Source organism: Chanos chanos, chromosome 9 (genome assembly GCF_902362185.1).
Source record: "Chanos chanos chromosome 9, fChaCha1.1, whole genome shotgun sequence".
Taxonomy (NCBI): domain Eukaryota; kingdom Metazoa; phylum Chordata; class Actinopteri; order Gonorynchiformes; family Chanidae; genus Chanos; species Chanos chanos.
In genome coordinates this window covers 41,927,921-41,948,285 of record NC_044503.1, presented here as the reverse complement: position 1 = coordinate 41,948,285, position 20,365 = coordinate 41,927,921, and the positions used below count along the sequence as shown (strand labels likewise).

The following is a 20,365-nucleotide window of genomic DNA, read 5'->3' as shown; positions in this document are numbered from 1 at the left end:
TTCATTAGAGTTACTGAATGTGACTGTGAGTGACAGTGGAGAGTACACAGTGACCATAAGGAAAACTTCTGAAGATCCAGAATCAACAGGCAAAACTACACTGGACGTGTTTGGTAAGAAACATTTACATCATGGACTCAAAACATGAACAACATTAAACTGGGGGGTTAATAAACTGTTTAATAATCAAAATGCTTTTTGTAATTAAAAATCAGAAACACATGTAAGCTTTGTGGTCTTGGTTGTGTGGCAACTTTTTTGTGTTTTCCAGCAGAACTTTTTTACTATTTACTATAGTTTGTTACTATTATTTAAACAGTTTGTGAAAATAAGGTTTCCTCATTTCAGAATGTCAGTCCAAAATGTCGTTATTGTCAAATCAGGAAATGGCTGCTCTTGCAGGCTTTTCCCTCTGGTTCTGCCAGATCCTGACTTTTCTGGTTCTTTTAGTGTTGACACTCTGTTATAATAAGATGGCTCAATCACCTGTAGCTGTGTGTGTCTTTGTTCAGTCAGTAGTTGTGTGTGTGTCTTTGTTCAGTCAGTAGTTGTGTGTGTCTTTGTTCAGTCAGTAGCTGTGTGTGTGTCTTTGTTCAGTCTGTAGCTGTGTGTGTCTTTGTTCAGTCAGTAGCTGTGTGTGTCTTTGTTCAGTCAGTAGTTGTGTGTGTCTTTGTTCAGTCAGTAGTTGTGTGTGTCTTTGTTCAGTCAGTAGCCGTGTGTGTCTTTGTTCAGTCAGTAGCTGTGTGTGTCTTTGTTCAGTCAGTAGTTGTGTGTGTCTTTGTTCAGTCTGTAGTTGTGTGTGTCTTTGTTCAGTCAGTAGCTGTGTGTGTCTTTGTTCAGTCAGTAGCTGTGCGTCTCTTTGAAGCGGCTGTATGTATAATTCATTATTAGATACAAAATTAGACTGATCCTCATCAAATGTGGTTGTCTGATTGAACATGGCCCTGTGTTTATTCTGTTTTAACGGTTATTGTGGAGAGTTTTAAAATCATGGTGAATGTGCAGTTAGTTGCCATAATATCAGTCATAATGGGAACATGTGTTTGTAGAAACAAAATAATGTTTTCCCATTTCATCTGTCAGGCTTCATGTATTTTCAGTCGTTGAGAGAAACCTTCCAAAACAAAACTTATTTCTTATCATACAGATGAAACAGGGGAAAAAACGATGTCCTCCACACTTTTAACCACAAACCTGAATTTTCCTGTTTAAAGCAGTAATTAGTAGTGACTTTGGATACATATCTCACTCTTTCACACTGTCTAGTTGAAGAAATTGCTCTGAAAAACAGGAAGCTTGTGTATGTGTAACATGAAATGGTTTTTACATTTTGTTTCTATGATGTTGTATACATATCAGGACTTTTTTTTATTTTTTCTCCTACAGAAAGAATATCTGGAGTTTCCCTCACTGGTCCAGCACAACCCCTAATAGAAGATCAAAGTTCTGCTAATTTAACCTGTGAGGGAACTGGACCCAACATCACCACAGAATGGATGAAGGATGGTCAACCTCTGTCTCCTGTCAACATCATCATCTTCTCTTCTGATCTGAGATCAGTGTCCATCAGTCCAGTGAGGAGATCAGACAGTGGAGAATACCAGTGTAGACTCAGTAACCCTGTCAGCTCTGACACTGCAACCTACACAATGACTGTCAACTGTGAGTGTCACACACATTCACTTTACTGATGATAAGTCACCTACACATACACTATAGAAATGAATAGAGTAACAGAGACGATAGAACTGATTATATTAACAGATTAACACCATCCCCTGATGCCCCTGTGTTTCAGATGGACCAGAGAGCGTATCCATCAGTGGACAGAATGAGGTGGAGGTGGGGTCAAAGGTGACTCTGACGTGCTCTGCTGAATCCACACCTCCTGCCTCCTTCATCTGGATGTTGAATGGAAGAGAAACAGGAGAAACTATAGCCTCATATTCCATAGAGAAGATTGACTCCACACACAGTGGGAATTACACCTGCACAGCCTGGAACAGTGTCACCTCACTCAACACAACAGTTCACCATCATTTAACAGGTGAAAGGATTTAAAACAAAACGTTTTCAAAGACAGCTTGATAAATATGCTCCAGTATGTTGTGTGTTGTGTGATTTTCATACTGAAGAGATTCTGTGTAAGATGTTTGTCATGTCTCTGTGCAGTGAATGGGTTTGTCAGAGGAGGAGGAGAGGAGATCTTCTCTGGAGGAGTCATCACTGGAGTCATCAGTGGGGGGATTATTGTTCTAGTGACAGTGTCTGTTGGTCTGGTCTTCTACTGTAGGAAAACTCAGTGAGTCTTTTATTCTCTCTTACATCATTATGAATGTGTTTATCATTACAGAGACCATATTCAAACCCCTTAAAGATTATAGTTTCATTTGTCATTTATAACTGCTACAGTAAAATTCTTATTCATGTCTGTTCTTCTCGACTTAATTTAATAGAATACACAATACACCATGTATAGACCAAGTACACAATATAATACAACACAGTATAAACAACACACACCACATACAATACAATATACTTAACACACACTACGCCCAATACGAAAGCACTGTAACATAGTACAATATAAGTTCAGAGCCTTGTATTATATAAAGTACATTTAGAATATAATGTACCTGTCAATATTCTTTTCAATATACTGTTTATACACCACAGGTCAGAGACACAACATGATAAAACAGAACAGAAGAATGATGGTAAGTGTGTGTGTGTGTGTGTGTGTGTGTGTGTGTGTGTGTGTGTGTGTGTGTGTGTGTGTGTGTGTGTGTTTGTGTGTGTGTGTTCTAAGTCTTCAATGAGGGTCTCATACTACTCTTAGTAAACTTTTCCTGGAAAGAACATTCTCATACACTGATGAACTTTTGAACTGAATGAATTTTTCTTTCATAAACAGATTTCGAAACTTCCCTCCAAATGACATATGTCACCTACACACTGGTGAAAACAAATTGAATCCCAGTTTGGACTGGACTGGAGATTTAGAGATGGGGAGAGGACAGAGAGTCACTTCATACAGAGAGAACACACACACTCACACACACACACACACACACACAGACTCATGAATGATAGCTTATGACAGATGTGTGTTTCCTACATGAATGCTGTCTGATAGCTTAGCGGAAACAGGGCTTTTCCTGTTTAACCCTCAGTCTCTGTGCAGGCCTTTACTTTAGTGTGAACCAAAAACTTCTATACAACCTCACACTGTAAGTCTCTTCACCTTCTACCCAACTCCATCTCTAATGAAATCATATCATTTTATCACACCAATACATTTCCTCTGATAACTATCATAACTCATGACATTGGGTCATTTGTGGAGTCCATTTGAAGTCTAAGTGTCTCTGTCTTGACTGATGTGGTAATAATACTGTATCTTTTCACCTGTCAGTGCAGGTCACTGGAAGACAATCAGGTCTGAGCAACACTGATGTAAGATTTAACTCATTTTTACTCAATGACGGGTTCAGTTTTGTTCAAATAAAACTCATACAAACAACATTCTGGGCCCAAAGGGGCTTGTTTTGCTTTAGCAGGTCTTGCTAACATCACCAACCAAATGTTTTTCTTGTAATTTGCATGTTAGACTTTGTGATGTGGAGAGTACTAAACCTGACCTGAATTAAACCTGATAATCAGGATTGTATTTCCACAGAAACATAATTAATTCATTCACACATTATATACCATGTCTGGAATTCAAATATTTACAACTAAATATAACAGCAATGCTATTGTAAAATTTATAAACATTTTTCCACTGTAAGAGCAATAAAACTGACATGTTAAATCTTTGTTAATGTCGGTCAGTAGACTGGATGTGTTCTTTTATTAGATATGAATGTGTCCTAGTTATTTTACAGACTACATCTGACAGCTGAAGAGATGATTTAATGTTGTTCATTTTTAATGCATTTAATAACAGTGTGGAAATGTCACAGACTTACAGATTAACAGACTTTAATGCAGATTAATACAGACTAATAGATTTTAATGTAGTTTAATACAGATTCAGTCTCTCTCTCTCTCTCTACTGCTGATATTACTGCTATTACTACTCTGTTGACTCTGTCTCTCCTGTCTGGTCCGAGAGAAAAAAACTGGTGATATTTTATAAATTTTGTCTGTTCTCAGCACCAGGAGTTTGTCCTCATGTGACCTGACTGAATCTCCACAACCTCCTGTAGACTGTAGGTCTGCTGGACACAGAGACCATTTTCCATTAAACACCATCAAAATGATCCAACACTGTTTATCACTGAATCTTTATTAGGTAACATGACTCACTGCACTGTAGATTCATACAACTCTGATTAAACAGATTAAATCAGTCTTTTCTGGAATGGTGAGTATGTCTGTCATCATGTTTGACTGGACTGTACCAGATACAAATGCCCTTCCACCATCTAGTCATATTTATACATAATTCCAGAGATTGTATTTTAGTTGAGTTGTGTATTGTGATGTGTGTAACTGTGAGTTGACTGACTCCAGCCTGTCTGTTGAGTTCTGTATTGTGATGTGTGTGACTGTGAGGTGACTGACTCCAGTCTGTCTGTGTCTCTGAACAAGTTGTGTCAAACTGTCCTGAATGTTGGACATTTCACTATTGACCTCTGACCTCATAATGTGTTAATCCCAAAAAGTCTTTAAAAGTCTCTGAAAGTCTCCTCTGTTTGGTATGACAGTTAAAAGCATGTTAATATTTTCTGCTTAACATCTTACCTTTATTAAGGGTTTATTTAAACAGTGGAGTGGTGTATTGTGATAAACTCCATTTTGTACACAGCAGTGAGATGTTTGTCAGTCTCTGTAACCAATCATCTTTTTCCAACCACAGGCTCTACTGTTGGCCTGATGCTTTTCTGAGAGGTGGACAATGCTGGGTATAAACCACAGACACTGCTGTGTGTCAATAACCCAACAGAGTTTCTGTTACTCACATGGTTATACTGGAGTGACTGGTACCAATGTTTTCCACATTCTCTCCGTGAACTAAACACTCACACACACACACAGACAGAGTGCCCTGGTACATATTTTATCTGTTTAGAATAACAGTGAGAATCCTGGTCCTCTCACTGACTGAACAGTCTGGTTCTTGGAAATGACAGAGGAACCTCACAGAACAAGTCACAGGTTTTAGAAAATGACACCGTTTTTAATAAATGTGTGTTTGTATGTGCAAAAACTGTGAATTCATCTCAGAGTTGAAGTCTTCTGTGGTTTTCAACTTCTTTTTCTCAGACGTCTAATTGTGGAGTCAGTCACACTGACCAATGGGAACTGTTTTCACACTTTGCTCTTCCTCTTTCTTCATTTTGTACAGAGAGGAACAGACAGTTCAAACAGCACAGCCTTTCACATGAAATCCAATACAGCACAGAGAGAGAGAGAGAGAGAGAGAGAGAGAGAGAGAGCGGCACTGACTGGTTAATAGTTATTCTCAATATGGTTCTCAAATCAAAATCAAAATGTCCATCAGTTCTAAGCCCGTCTGTAAAACATTATTTACTCACTCACTCTCTAAGCCGTTTATCCTGATTAGGATCGCGGGGGGTGCTGGAGCCTATCCCAGCGCTCAGAGGGCGAAAGGCGGGGAAACACCCTGGACAGGTTGCCAGTCCATCACAGGGCAGACACACAGACAAACACACTCACACACACATTCATACCTAGGGGCAATTTAGTGTCTCCAATTCACCTAACCTGCATGTCTTTGGACTGTGGGAGGAAACCCACCCAGACACGGGGAGAACATGCAAACTCCGCACAGAGAGGACCCTGGCTGCCCGGTCGGGAATTGAACCCGAGACCCTTGCTGTGAGACGACAGTGCTACCCACTCCCGTCTTCCGAATTAAATGCATACGTGCTATGAGTTACGGATGCTGTTTAGGACCAAACTGGGTAAAAATCTTAATGATTTTGGTCGTTTGGTCGTTTCTGTAGGTTTGGTGTACGGCAGCTTCGAGCCGCAAACTGTAGCGTCAGCCATTGTGGGCAAATAATTAAAATATGTTATAAAATTCGAAAATGGAAATAGATTATAAAATTTACTAGACTCATTATTATGTTATAATCATTGAGGTTGGATGGGTGTATTCAATGTGTGTGCGTGTTTTTTTGAAGTGAGGGGAAAAGAAATATATTTTACCTGTCACTCTCACCTATGGTATAAGCCGGGGGCGGGGCAGATGATTAAAAGAGAGGTCCTGGGTGTCTAGAGGGCAGTTTTACTCAGAGCTCGGTCACGGTAGGACCTCTGTGTGGCGTGTATAGGAAACATTATCTGTAAATATGTACATTTGGGCACTTTTGTTTTGATTTGTCTATTTGTTTTGCCAACTTTATTAACACATTTTTCACCGTTTTTGGATTTTTGCATTGTTGGGCTGTTTTGGGTCGCACTGTGAATAAACATCATTGCACTAAAAAGTGCTATTGTGGCAGAGCCAATTTTATTACTATCATCCAAGAATCCCATTACTCCCTTACAGTCAGTAAGGAGGGGTCAGTCAGTAGGGAGGGGTCAGTCATTAGGAAGGGGTCAGTCAGTAGGAAGGGGTCAGTCAGTAGGGAGGGGTCAGTGAGCAGGAAGGGGTCAGTCAGTAGGGAGGGGTCAGTCAGTAGGGAGGGGACAGTCAGTAGGGAGGGGTCAGTCAGTAGGGAGGGGTCAGTGAGCAGGAAGGGGTCAGTCAGTAGGGAGGGGTCAGTCAGTAGGGAGGGGTCAGTCATTAGGAAGGGGTCAGTCATTAGGAAGGGGTCAGTCAGTAGGGAGGGGTCAGTGAGCAGGAAGGGGTCAGTCAGTAGGGAGGGGTCAGTCAGTAGGGAGGGGTCAGTGAGCAGGAAGGGGACAGTCAGTAGGGAGGGGTCAGTCAGTAGGAAGGGGTCAGTGAGCAGGAAGGGGTCAGTCAGTAGGGAGGGGTCAGTCAGTAGGGAGGGGTCAGTGAGCAGGAAGGGGACAGTCAGTAGGGAGGGGTCAGTCAGTAGGAAGGGGTCAGTGAGCAGGAAGGGGTCAGTCAGTAGGGAGGGGACAGTCATTAGGAAGGGGTCAGTCAGTAGGGAGGGGTCAGTCAGTAGGGAGGGGTCAGTCAGTAGGGAGGGGACAGTCAGTAGGGAGGGGTCAGTCAGTAGGGAGGGGTCAGTGAGCAGGAAGGGGACAGTCAGTTAGATAGGGGTCAGTCAGTAGATAGGGGACAGTCAGTTAGATAGGGGTCAGTCATTAGGAAGGGGACAGTCAGTTAGATAGGGGACAGTTAGTAGGGAGGGGTCAGTCAGTAGGGAGGGGTCAGTCAGTAGGGAGGGGTCAAGTGTAGGGGGGTGGGTTACTTCATAGCTGTGGAAAAAAGAGTTTCGTGGAAAAGATGAGTCTTTAGATGCTTCTTTAGGATTGTGAGGGAATTAGCTGACAGGATGGAACTGGCCAACTCATTCCACCATGGAGGATCCACTCATGAGAGGAGTCCAGACTTCACTAAACACTGTTTTTATCTGACACACATAAAATTCATTTAGTAAGTTCGATAACCAAAAGATTTAAAGATAATTTATTTTGACTCTTCTTGGTGGAAGTGGAAAAGACATTGTTGTGAAAACTGTGCTCAGAATCAAAGAGGGATCTCTCAGACCAGACAGACAGGAAGGACAGAGGCTACAGTATGTCTGTGGTATATTTCTCAGAGAGAGAGAGAGAGAGCAGCAAAGAGACCAAAACTCATCACTCCTTGGCCAGGATTTAAAAAAGAAAAAAGGAGTAGCTGTAGCCTAACGGTTAGAGAAGCGATGTAAATAAATGACATTACATTACATCCCAGTGTAAATAAGATAATTTAGCTCTAACCAGTGGAGAAGAACCAGGGACTTAGTTCTGGTTCCCATAGACAGGTTCCTGTTGATCTAAAAGAGGCACACAAGAGACTTTAAATATATATTTGTGTCATTTATTCATTGACTTGCTGCCCCAGTGTGATTTACTGCAGTTGTGTAATTTATCTTTCACAAGACCTTGTAGAATTGTTTAAGTGATCCTCACCCATCCTGGATGTTGTGTTATTGTTGTGACTGGGTTTTAACCTGAGAAGACAAAGATGACAGATAGGAATATTTTGATGGTGTTTTGATAAGCTGTAGAGAGTGATGGAGCATGTGTTGACTACAGGTGATGGTGTCCTAAGATGACATGGTAGAGTCTCTGACCTCCTGATGAGGAACACTGTGGCCACCAGAATAACAATGATCTTCAGTGATGATGTCACAGTCCTATAGAACCCTCCCATTGTCATGGTTACTGTTAACACAAACTAACTTTATCCAGAGTCATGTGAAACATGTAACATGTGAAAATCATTTCTGTATAAACTGTACCTTTTACAGTCAGAGTAGTGCAGGCCTGGTGTGTCCTACTGGGGAATGTTGTGTATTGACAGCTGTAGTTTCCCTGGTCAGTCATTCTCACATCTCTGATAATGAGAGAAGCTTCATCCAGAGAGGGTCCACTGATCAGACTGACTCTGTCTCTCAGGGGAGAGTTAGGGAGACATATGTCAGACTGTGGGTCAAAGACAACAATGGGACTGTCACTGTCTCCTACACGATTCCTCCAGGACCATGTGACCTGTAAAATCTTGTCTGATTGGATGCCATGGATGGAGTCACATGACAGTTTCACATCATGACCCAGATAACCAACAACCTGTGCGTCACACTGAAAATCTGACAGAGAGAGAGAGAGAGAGAGAGAGAGAGAGAGAGAGAAAGAGAGAGAGAATAACGAGACAATAGTAATTTGTTTATCAATCTCTGTGGTGGATGAATATTGTGATATGCTTCACAATTATTAAGGATTTGGCCAAACATCCTTCACTCACAGTCAACAGTCATTGTGTAGGTTGCAGTGTCAGAGCTGACAGGGTTACTGAGTCTACACTGGTATTCTCCACTGTCTGATCTCCTCACTGGACTGATGGACACTGATCTCAGATCAGCAGAGAAGGTGATGCTGTTGCTAGGAGACAGAGGTTGACCATCCTTCATCCATTCTGTGGTGATGATGGAGCCAGTTCCTTCACAGGTTAAATTAGCAGAACTTTGATCGTCTATTAGGGGTTCTGTTGGACCAGTGAGGGAAACTCCAGATATTCTCTCTGTAGGAGACAGAGGAGGTGAGTAAGTTTAACTTAGATTATTATTTTAATCACGATTGTATGTTCAGCATTTTAAATGGGTGCAAAGCACCGTGATGGGCTATTTAATCCAGTGCACAGTGTTTTCACTATCAAAGGATATCATGACAGCCATTGTGTCCATGTCAAACTTACAGACATTATGACAGACTGCACCTAAATGACATCTTTTCCCCATTCACAGCCAATCCTGTATCTCTCTGTTATTACAAAGACTTTAGTGATAGTTCTTTAATGTGATCATTTTCTTAAAATGTTTGTGTTTGCTAATTATAATAATTATAATAATCACCATCATGCTTATGAAAAAATGATTAATGTTTTCATTATTTCACTTATGTCAGCTATATGACTGTAATTATGTCAGTTACTATAATAGATGTTTAGGTCAGTTATATGACTGTCATTATCTCAGTTACTATAATAGATGTTTATGTCAGTTATATGACTGTCGTTATGTCAGTCACTATAGTAGATGTTTATGTCAGTCACTATAATAGATGTTTATGTCAGTTATATGACTGTCGTTATGTCAGTCACTATAGTAGATGTTTATGTCAGTTACTATAATAGAAGTTTAAGTGAGGGAGAATGAAAATGAAGTATGGAGAATCCACACAGAGAAGGTTTAGTCTGGACACTGTGGACTGTGGGATGTTCTCTTTTCCCCTTTATACCCATAAATCTCACCAGAATACCAGTTTACTGTCACCAACCAGCACCATTAGTATTCATAGTGTACACTTCACACGCTAGCTGTCAATCAAACTGTCCTCATTAATATTTATGCTATATTCATGAGACTGTAGCCACTCATGGCATGATCTGGTTGGAAGGGGAGAAAGGTGATTTCATATTTGAGATGAAATGCGTTCACTGCAGGTGCCAAATAACAGAATAAAAGTAATTAAAGGGCTTTTTTTGTTTTTTTGTTTTTTTTTTAATTATGGTATAAAAAAAATTCTTTACAGTGTATGAAGTGATAAGAAAAACAGGAAGGAGAATGTGAACAGTGTGGTGATGCAGTGATTCTTACCAATCACATCTAGTGTAGTTTTGTCTGTCAGTGGTGGATCATTAGGAGTTTTCTTTATCATCACTGTGTACTCTCCACTGTCACTCACAGTCAGTCTCAGTAACTCTAATGAACCAGTGTGTAGGTCCAGTCTGACTCTGTCACGGTAAACTCGGTCTATAAGGACACCAAGAGTGTCAGACGTAATCACATGCGCCCCCGTAAATTTCCATATGACTAATGTTAGTGGTTTATCAGTAGGTCTGATGGTGGTGTTGATCCAAACACTTCCTCCTACTGCTCCATACACAGGTCCAGGAGACAACACCACATCACCACCCAAACACACACCTGAGGAGACAGCACCACATCACTACACAAACACACACCTGAGGAGACAACACCACATCACTACACAAACACACACCTGAGGAGACAACACCACATCACTACCCAAACACAGACCTGAGGAGAGAAGACCACATCACTACACAAATACACACCTATTTTGTTTCCATAGATACAGTTCTATTCTGCTTCCATAGATGTATTCTGAAACTGAATTGTTCCAAATACCAAAACCAACTTTTTGAAATTTTGAAATTTCAAAATTGAAATCTGTTTTAAAGAAGGGGTCTTTAAAAAAACACAAAGCTGTTTTTTTTTTAGATGACTATGATTTATTCAATTAGAATAAAAGGGTTTTGAAAATGACACATTGAAGAGACAATGTGAATATAAACTTGATAATACGTATATATATTGTCACGACTCGGCTCAGAAGAGGTGACAAAAAGAAGGGCAGACCACACACAGATCTCATTAAGGACAAAGCAAATTTATTATCAAAGCAAAAAACACCCATAATTTAACAATTAGACTGGTAGTCAGTAGTATCAGTAGTGCAGGCAAGGTATGGATGTGTGTTAGAGAAGTGTGGGGGTGATGAAATGTAGCAACCAAAAATCCTCATGAAACAAACGGTGGAGGCCTGAGGAAGAAAGAAACAGGGGAGAGGAAGGAAGAGGAAAAAAAAACGCCAGTTCCCTTTAGGCTTAGATACACCTGGAGATCAGAATATCCAGGTGCCCAATATCAAGCAAGACGGCCCACCCACTCTGACACCCAACTGCACCCAACACAGATACAGAGAGGAGGCCGTCACAACATACACAGTACTACCACACAGAAACAGACAAAACTCAAACATACACACGCACACGCACACACATACACACACACACATACACACTAACAAAAAGGAGACTAAACTCTCTTTCTCACCCACTGGGAGATTTTACTGGTGCCTTTTGTTGCTATTAATATTGACTAATATCATCTCTCTAGTCAAGGAAATGAGGGCGGGAATTCACTAAAGTCAGTTTCTTATTTTTATCACTGATAGTTTATATTTATATTTTTTACATTTCTTATTTTTACCACTGATATTTTATATTTATATTTTTTACATTTCTTATCTTTACCACTGACATTTTATATTTATATTTTTTACATTTCTTATTTTTATTACTGATATTTTATATTTATATTTTTTACATTTCTTATTTTTATTACTGATATTTTATATTTATATTTTTTACATTTCTTATTTTTACCACTGATATTTTATATTTATATTTTTTACATTTCTTATTTTTATTACTGATATTTTATATTTATATTTTTTACATTTCTTATTTTTAAAACTGATATTTTATATTTATATTTTTTACATTTCTTATTTTTACCACTGATATTTTATATTTATATTTTTGTCACAGCCTGCACCTCAGTTTGGACTTTTAGTTTGTGATGTCTTTGTGTGCCTGATCTATGTCTGTCTCCGCCCCTCACCTGTTCCTGTTTGTCCCGATTATTAACCTTGTTAATTTGAACCAATCCTGTTTTGCCCTGTTTAGTTTCCCTCTGTATTTAGGCCCTTGTGTTTCACTTGTCCTTTGTCTATCGTTGTTTGTGTATTTTGCGCACTGTCATGCTGCACCTTTTTGTTATCGGCGTTTGTTTCTGTTCTGCACGTGTAGTTTGATCTTCATTTTAAGTAAAGTCTTCCGTTTGGTCACCTTCATCATCGTGTCTCTGCACTTGGGTCCTGCACCACACCACCAGCGTGACAATTTTTTACATTTCTTATTTTTACCACTGATATTTTATATTTATATTTTTTACATTTCTTATTTTCGCAAGTATGTGCGAGGTCTTAAATATAAATGCAGTGTTTTCACCACTGCAGTGTCATTGAAGTCGCACATACAATAAAGTTCTTGAGTCTTGAATCTGTCCCTCTTCCTCTCTCTCTCTCTCTCTCTCACACACACACGCACACACACACACACACAGAAAGAGACTAAACTAGTCAACTAATCATCAGTCAGTAGTTCAGAATATAATTCCAGCTTTAGTAAAACTGAAACAGGTCAAATATGCAGTATTTAATGTCAGCTTTAGTAGGACTGAACTATTCATCAACCAGTGTTAGATTTGTTTTTCTTTTACTTTCTATGGTTTTTAAAATCGTGTGTTGCTTTAGTTTCACTGAATGTTTTAACGTCTTCTGTTTCCTTCTTTCATAAGCTGCTGTAAGTCCAGTCTTATCTTTAGTCTGCATTTTCTGTTCCAGCCACAAAATATAGACCTGAATGTCTATGAGGTTTAACATAGAGATTCCTCCATCAAGAGACCAGTAAAGGGACTGCATTAGAGGAGTGAACAACACACACCCACACACACACACACACACACAAAAGGACACAACACAAAACACACACTGCACATTTGACACACTGCAGCAGGCACTAGGATACACGAGTCAAACATCTTTCTAAACTAGAACAGGGACATTAGGATCCAGTGTCATATATCACATTATATTCCATTAGAACAATTCTAACACAGAAGAGAAATGCTCTATGAACTGGTCTATGGCCTCATATGATGGTTTATTGTCATAAATGATGAGATGTTTTTACCTGTTAGCAGGACTATGATCAGGGAGGACACTGCAGTGGGCTCCATTTGGTCTGTTCTCCTCTGTCTGCTCTCTGTGAGGTTTTGACCAAACTCATCAACTCTCACAGACTCAGTGTTAAACCACAGGGTAAAACTCACTCACCAACATCAGTGGGTCATTTCCTCTGTGTGTCTGTTAGAAATGTTTGTACTAGTGGAGACACTTTAGGCTATAAAATACACACGCTAAAGAAACAAAAGATTATTAACCATTTGAATATGTCTGTCTAGTTTTGTCATTATGTCTTTGTAAGGAGCAGTGTTTGTGTGGACAAAGTGAAAAACTCTATGAGGCCTGTTAACTAGACACTGTCATTCACACAATAAACACACACCACAGCTGAGGAAGATCTTCCCTCATCTCCCTCTGACTGTTTGAAAGGTGTGTCTTCATCCTGGACAATATGAATTCACATTTAGTTTGGGAATTTCACGTCACAGTGACTAACAGGGATGTGGATCAGTTTTCTCTTCTCTAATCTCAGATATTTACTCACCTTTAACATTAATCATTGACTTACACTTTGTCATAACTGTAAGAGAAATGTGACAAGAGTAATAATCATTACAGAAAACTGTTTTATATACAGACAAACTGCACTTTTCTTTCCTACAGGAGATGGAGTCATGAAGAGGTTAAAACACAACAGCGCCTCCGTGTGGTCAAAACTCATCAAATCCTCTCCACTCATTTCCACTGCTTGAATCTTTCCACTGTCACATGATCCTGAGTTTGGTCTCTTAGAACATGCTGACACAGAATTCACACTCAGTTCAGGGGGAATGTTCTAGACACAGTTTTACTGGTTTTACACAAAGCCAAAAATTTAAAGAGATAAAACATTAAAAACATGATTTTTTTTCAGTAAAATGACAGAAATGAAAAGAGTCAGTGTGTTGAACAGAGGATCACTCAGTGTAATGTCAGTGTCATAAAAAAAAAAAAAAAATCCATGATGATATTTCTCTTCATCTTCCAGGAGACAGAAGTATGTGAGATTTTGTCATAGCGCCCCCATCAGGTCACTTTTGGCATTTCTCATAACTGCAGGAGCAGCAGCTGTGCACTAAACATGATGTTTATGAAAATGTGTAAAAATGACTGTAACACTTTATGGTGTTGAGTTGGGGGTTAAAACAGTTCTGAACACAGAGACCATAAAGAAACTTCACTGGTTTGTGTTAAACCATAAACTGAGATGGAGTCCAGGACACTGTGGTCTGAGATACATACTGTGTTGATGTGGTCTCCAGAGGTCTTCAGGTTAAGACACGGACTAACAACAGTTACAGTATAAAGATTTTCTGTTGTACAGATTACAGTGTTAGGATGCTATATTGTAAAGGTTACAGTGTTAGGATTTTATGTTGTACAGATTACAAAATCAGGGTAAATAGTGTCTCAACACCACTGTTTAAAAACAACTCAAGACAAAATGTTTTAAAATATATATTTTTATTAAAGCAAAATAAAAGATTTACATCAGTGGCTTAAAAATTCATGCATCAGAAAAGCAGGAAATATAAAATAAATACAAAAAACACAGAATAAATAGGAAGAGAATAAAAAAAATAAAAAATATATATAAAGGGCAAGTAAATTTTAAACATCAGAAAACACATATGCATTAAAGTCATGTAAATTTAGTCAATTTGCATCATAACACAGATGCTGCTAGTTATTTTACTGTAACACTGTCTAAAACACAATATAATCAGAGCAGAATGTTACAACACAAAGAGAAATAAGGCAACAGGTTCATAACGACGGCATTTTCTGGCAATAATGACATGTTTTTCAAAAATAATGACAAAAATGATGATACAAAAAACAATACACCACATTTACTGCAGCAAAACCAAAATGGGACGTGTTCCGTGCAGAACTGTACTTGGGTAAATATGAGTTACAGACATTTATGAACTTTTAGCTGTGTTATCGTTAGATAATTAGTTAGTTAGTTTGTGTAAACCCTGTCAGTGTTCTGTGTGTTGAGTTACAGACATTTATGAGCTATGAACTTTTAGCTGTATTCCACAGAGAGAGACTGGATGTTCAGACTGGAAACATCAGTGTGTGATAACAACAACACACAGAACACTGACAGTGTTTACACAAACTAACTAATTATCTAACACAGCATGTTCTGATGAAATTTAACGGATGAGTAATAGAATAATGACAAACTCATTACAGTGAGGTCACATGAACAATACAGACATAGATCTGTACCTGTTATTTTTTTAAACAGGAAAACAGTTAAAACCCTTTGTCTGTTTATTTATATCATGAAAACAGCTGAAGTATTTATATTTTACTATTTATAGAACACTTACTGAGTTATATAATACTTTCTGGTATTTTAAGTGCTTGTGCTAATTGTGCACACATGCAAAGAAGTGCAACATTCATGTCATTTTAAACGAAATGCTCAATTTAAATAATCAATCAACTTCCTTCGAATTACAGTAATTTTAAGCTTGTTTCACTGGTACTAATATTCCTATTGTTACTTCAGTCATCTTTATTAACACAAGACAATGGAGTAGGGATGTCGATCAAGGCATTTTTTAACTGATCGGAATCGGCTTTATCGAGCACGACCCTAAGCCCGATCCTTTGCTTTACGTCAGCTGTCACACAGGTGTCGTAAATGGAGACCATTGTTTGCGGCAGGACGAGGATAAAACGTCTGCAGTGTGGAAATATTTTAAATTGGGAAACCAGAGCAGTCCAACAGTTTGCAATGCTAGCATTTCGCGAGGTGAAAGTAACAGGGCTGCGTTCAATAAGTTACTACCACTTTGATAGCCACCTAAAAAGTAAACACTCAATGGAATATAGTGAGTTCACTCATGTAACTCAGGCAATGGCTGCTTCGAAGCAACACACACTGGAGGATACTTTGAACGGGAGAGAGAAATTTCCTTGAGACAGCGACAAGGCCAAAAAGATTACGAGAGGGTAATTGATTTATCACTTTGGACGACCAGCCCATCGACATAGCAGCGAATACAGAGGTGCGTTCAACTTCGGCAAACTGAGGCTACGTTCGAGGCGAATGGGTTTTCTTTTAACTTTTAAGTGTGAACATTTTGAGCTCAGCATACTCCGACGACATTAATCCTCAGTCAATCAATTGAAACACCTAACGCTTTAGCTGTATGTGATGTATGTGAGTTAGCCTAAACGAACGACCATAGAGAGAAATACAGTCACTTAACTAACGCTAAGGACTGATAACGATAGCTTACAAAAAAGAGGCTTTCAAAAAAAGTATCAACATAACCAACAGTTAGACATGTTAATAAATAAATGAATAAAATCAAACACTTAGGTATATTTTCTGGTACCCCCATCCGGCCACTTATCTCCCTTAGTCCAGCGTACATGTTTATTCTCCGAGAACTACCCCCTTAGACCGTTAGCATGTGTTCTCAAATGTTGTCAGAGCAAAAGAAAACTGTTTGAAAATGTTCGCGAATGTTTGCCTTTCTTTGCTAATTGAACGCACCTCAGGTTTTTGCTGTCTTTTCTTTTTTTTTTAGCTTTTGGCGCCTCTACACTTTGGACCCTAGACTTCAGACACTGCTCTACTGGAGCGTAACAACAAAGTTTACTTTGTTATTTTGTAAAATAAAATAAACGAAAGAAAAAGGAACAGCTTGAATGCAGGCAATTTTTTTCTTAATGCATTGCTATTCAGTTGTCAAGCATATACATTGAATTGATTTTAATACCTTTAATGTATTGAAAGGTGCACTGTGGAACTGTATTATTTAGGAAAATACAAGTATCGGATCGGGACTCGGTATCGGCAGATTGGATTGGGATTGGGAGCAAAAAAACTTGATCAGGACATCCCTACTATAGAGTCAATTCCTGTTCATTTCCACTTGTCTGAGCTGATTCAAACTTTTGAAATCACCGTTACTTTTTATGACGCAGATAAACAATCACAACACCAGTACAAACAGCACCAACAACACCACCTACCACACCACCGACCACGCCAGCATAGGACTCATCTGTAAAAGAAAAAGAGAAAAGAGTCATTTTACATTATCTCATGTGACTGTGTTGATCATTAGGAGTCAGACTCTGCTTTGAGCTCAGATCACAACGGTCCTGAGACATAAAACCTCTGTCATCCACGTTTCAGATGTAATACACCTCTGTCTCTCATGTTTCAGATTTAAGACACCTCTGTCTCTCGTGACTCAGATTTAAGACATCTCTGTCTCTCATGACTCAGATTTAAGACACCTCTGTCTCTCATATCTCAGATTTAAGACACCTCTGTCTCTCGTGTCTCAGATTTAAAACATCTCATGTCTCTCATGACTCAGATTTAAGACACCTCTGTCTCTCATGACTCAGATTTAAGACGTCTCTGTCTGTCATGTCTCAGATTTAAGACACCTCTGTCTCCCATGCCTCAGATTTAAGACATCTCTGTCTCTAATGTCTCAGATTTAAGACACCTCTGTCTCTCATGTCTCGGATTTAAGACGTCTCTGTCTCTCATGTCTCAGATTTAAGACGTCTCAAGTTTTTTTTTCCCTTGCTGGGCTGGGCATCGCGGGTTCTGCACTCGCATGGTTCAAGTCCTATCTGTCTGACCGTTCCTACCAGGTCTCTTGGAGGGAATCGGTCTCCTCCCCCCGCCCTTTCCACACAGGGGTCCCACAAGGTTCGGTACTTGGTCCACTCCTCTTCTCTCTCTACACCAGATCCCTCGGTCAAGTTATCTCCGCCCATGGTCTCTCTTACCACTGCTACGCTGATGATACACAACTGTTCTTCTCCTTCCCCCCCTCTGACTCTCAGGTTCAGCCTCGCATCGCAGCCTGCCTAGCTGACATTGCCTCCTGGATGTCTGCTAAGCACCTCAAACTCAACCTGGAGAAAACTGAGCTTCTGTTCTTTCCTGCAAAGAACTCCCCAACGATCGACACTGCAATTACCATTGAGGGATCTGTGGTGTTCCCCACCACAGCAGCCAAAAACCTAGGCATAACCCTGGACAACCAGCTACCCTACTCCGGTCACATCGCGGCAATCACTCGATCCTGCAGATTCTCCCTATACAATATCAGAAGAATCCGCCCATTCCTCACACAACAGGCGACCCAGCTCATGGTTCAAGCGCTTGTCATCTCCCGCCTGGACTACTGCAATGTCCTACTGGCTGGCTTGCCGACCTGCGCCATCAGGCCGCTCCAGCTTGTGCAGAACGCCGCTGCACGCCTGGTCTTCAACCTCCCTAAGCACTCTCATGTCACTCCACTCCTTACTGCGCTCCACTGGCTTCCGGTAGCTGCCCGCATCCAATTCAAGACACTGGTACTGGCCTACCAGGCAACAAGAGGCTCCGCCCCATCATACCTTCAGTCCCTAATAACTCCATATACCACTACTAGAACCCTCCGCTCTACGACCTCTGGTCAGCTGACGGTCCCCTCACTTCGGGAACCCGGCAGCCGCTCCTCCCAACCACGCCTCTTCTCTGCCATTGCCCCGAGGTGGTGGAACGACCTCCCTCGTACAGTTAGGACTGCGGAATCCCTCACCATCTTCCGCAAGAGACTGAAAACCCACCTCTTTAGAACCCACCCATCCCCCTAAGCCTAACCCCCCTTCCTTAAAAAAAAAAAACCTTGTCTTGTATCTAAGTTTGTCTAAGAATTCCAGGGCGCAATACGAAGGAGTAAATCGACGCTCAGTCTTTTTAGCGATGTATGCTTATGAGGTATTAGGAATCTGACTGATGCACTGACTAAGTCGCTTTGGCTAAAAGCGTCTGCTAAATGCTAAATTGTAAATTGTAAATTGTCTCTGTCTGGTTTAACTCTGTGGGTCTGAAAAGCGCCAATAAACTGAACCCATCCCCTCTCAGTGAATTTCACAACCCCAGACAGTTTTAAAGTGTTTACCTGACAAATGAGACAACTCAAGTACCAAACAGCCAACAGGTACATGTCATTTACACAACTGACTATACCTGTCAGAAATCCATGAATCTCATTCTACACCATTTACACTGTTTCATTATCATATTATATTAATGCTTTTTTCTTCCTTTGATTAGTCATGTTTACCCATTCCCACCATCAACAAAGATCTTCATACTATCGTACATACAACAGTGATCCTCCAGGACATATAGTGTGTGTTCAGTTACACAGTGTGTGTTAAGTAGACAGTGTGTGTTAAGCTACAGCTTAACCTTGTCCCCTGGGCCCTGTCAGACAGGCCTTGGTATAGAACCACCACCTGTGAGTGAAGCCCACATAACTAGAACTGAAGAGAGAGGGGAAGGAGTAGAGAGAGAGTAGAGAAAGAGAAACCCCAGTAACTACATAGAGAGAGCAGGCCATAAGTATGACACTGCTGTCCTGGGCAAGTGGCCTTTTTTTCCCACAGCACATATTCTTTAAATGAACTTGTGTCACAGTGTTGAGATCTTGACTTCCTGATGTTGGCCAGAATGCTGCATTAAATGCTGGGAATGTTTTAGATTGCTATCTTGGACAATTTCTTTTCATATGTTGTATTGCACAAGGGAAACAACTATATATTGCTATGCTAGATACTGGCAGATCTTTTGAGATTGTGTTTGTTTGACAAAGTTTTATCACTGATCCGGTTTTACCAGATTTACTTCCAATAAATGCGGGTGACTATTCCTGCAAACCATAAACACTGTAAACATAAACACTGAAACTTTATAAAAGATTATGTATAAATAGCTTTGGTAACATGTTAATATACAAAGAGAGAGTTCCACTTTTAACTCATTTTCCTTTTGATCTGGTCAGTGGAGGTTTTCTATGAGTGTTGCCTTTACACGTGATACACTCCTCCTGTTTGTGTTAGAGGGTCTTCATCTCTTAAACTTTGATCTGAAGAGATCACAAAGTTTATCATTAGTTCTCAGATGTAAGAAAGACTGATGGTCCTGTAGGATGGAATAAACTCATTTTCATATAGTGTTATTCTTTCATTTCTTTTTTCTGTTCTTTTCATTTCTATGGTCACTGTTATTCTATTAATTTCTATAGTCTCTAGTCATAATGAGTATTACCTCTCTTCATTGTGAAAAAAAAAC

General features: G+C 39.8%; 1 protein-coding gene across 1 annotated transcript; it reads left to right on the top strand.

Moving 5' to 3' along the window:
- Window positions 1–17,823: 17,823 nt before the first annotated feature.
- Window positions 17,824–18,858, top strand: LOC115821223 (uncharacterized; the record flags this gene model as incomplete). The annotated part of the gene is made up of 2 exons (XM_030784994.1): window positions 17,824–17,889; window positions 18,085–18,858. Coding segments are annotated over 2 exons (840 nt in total), but the record flags the coding sequence as incomplete, so codon positions are not given.
- Window positions 18,859–20,365: the final 1,507 nt, after the last annotated feature.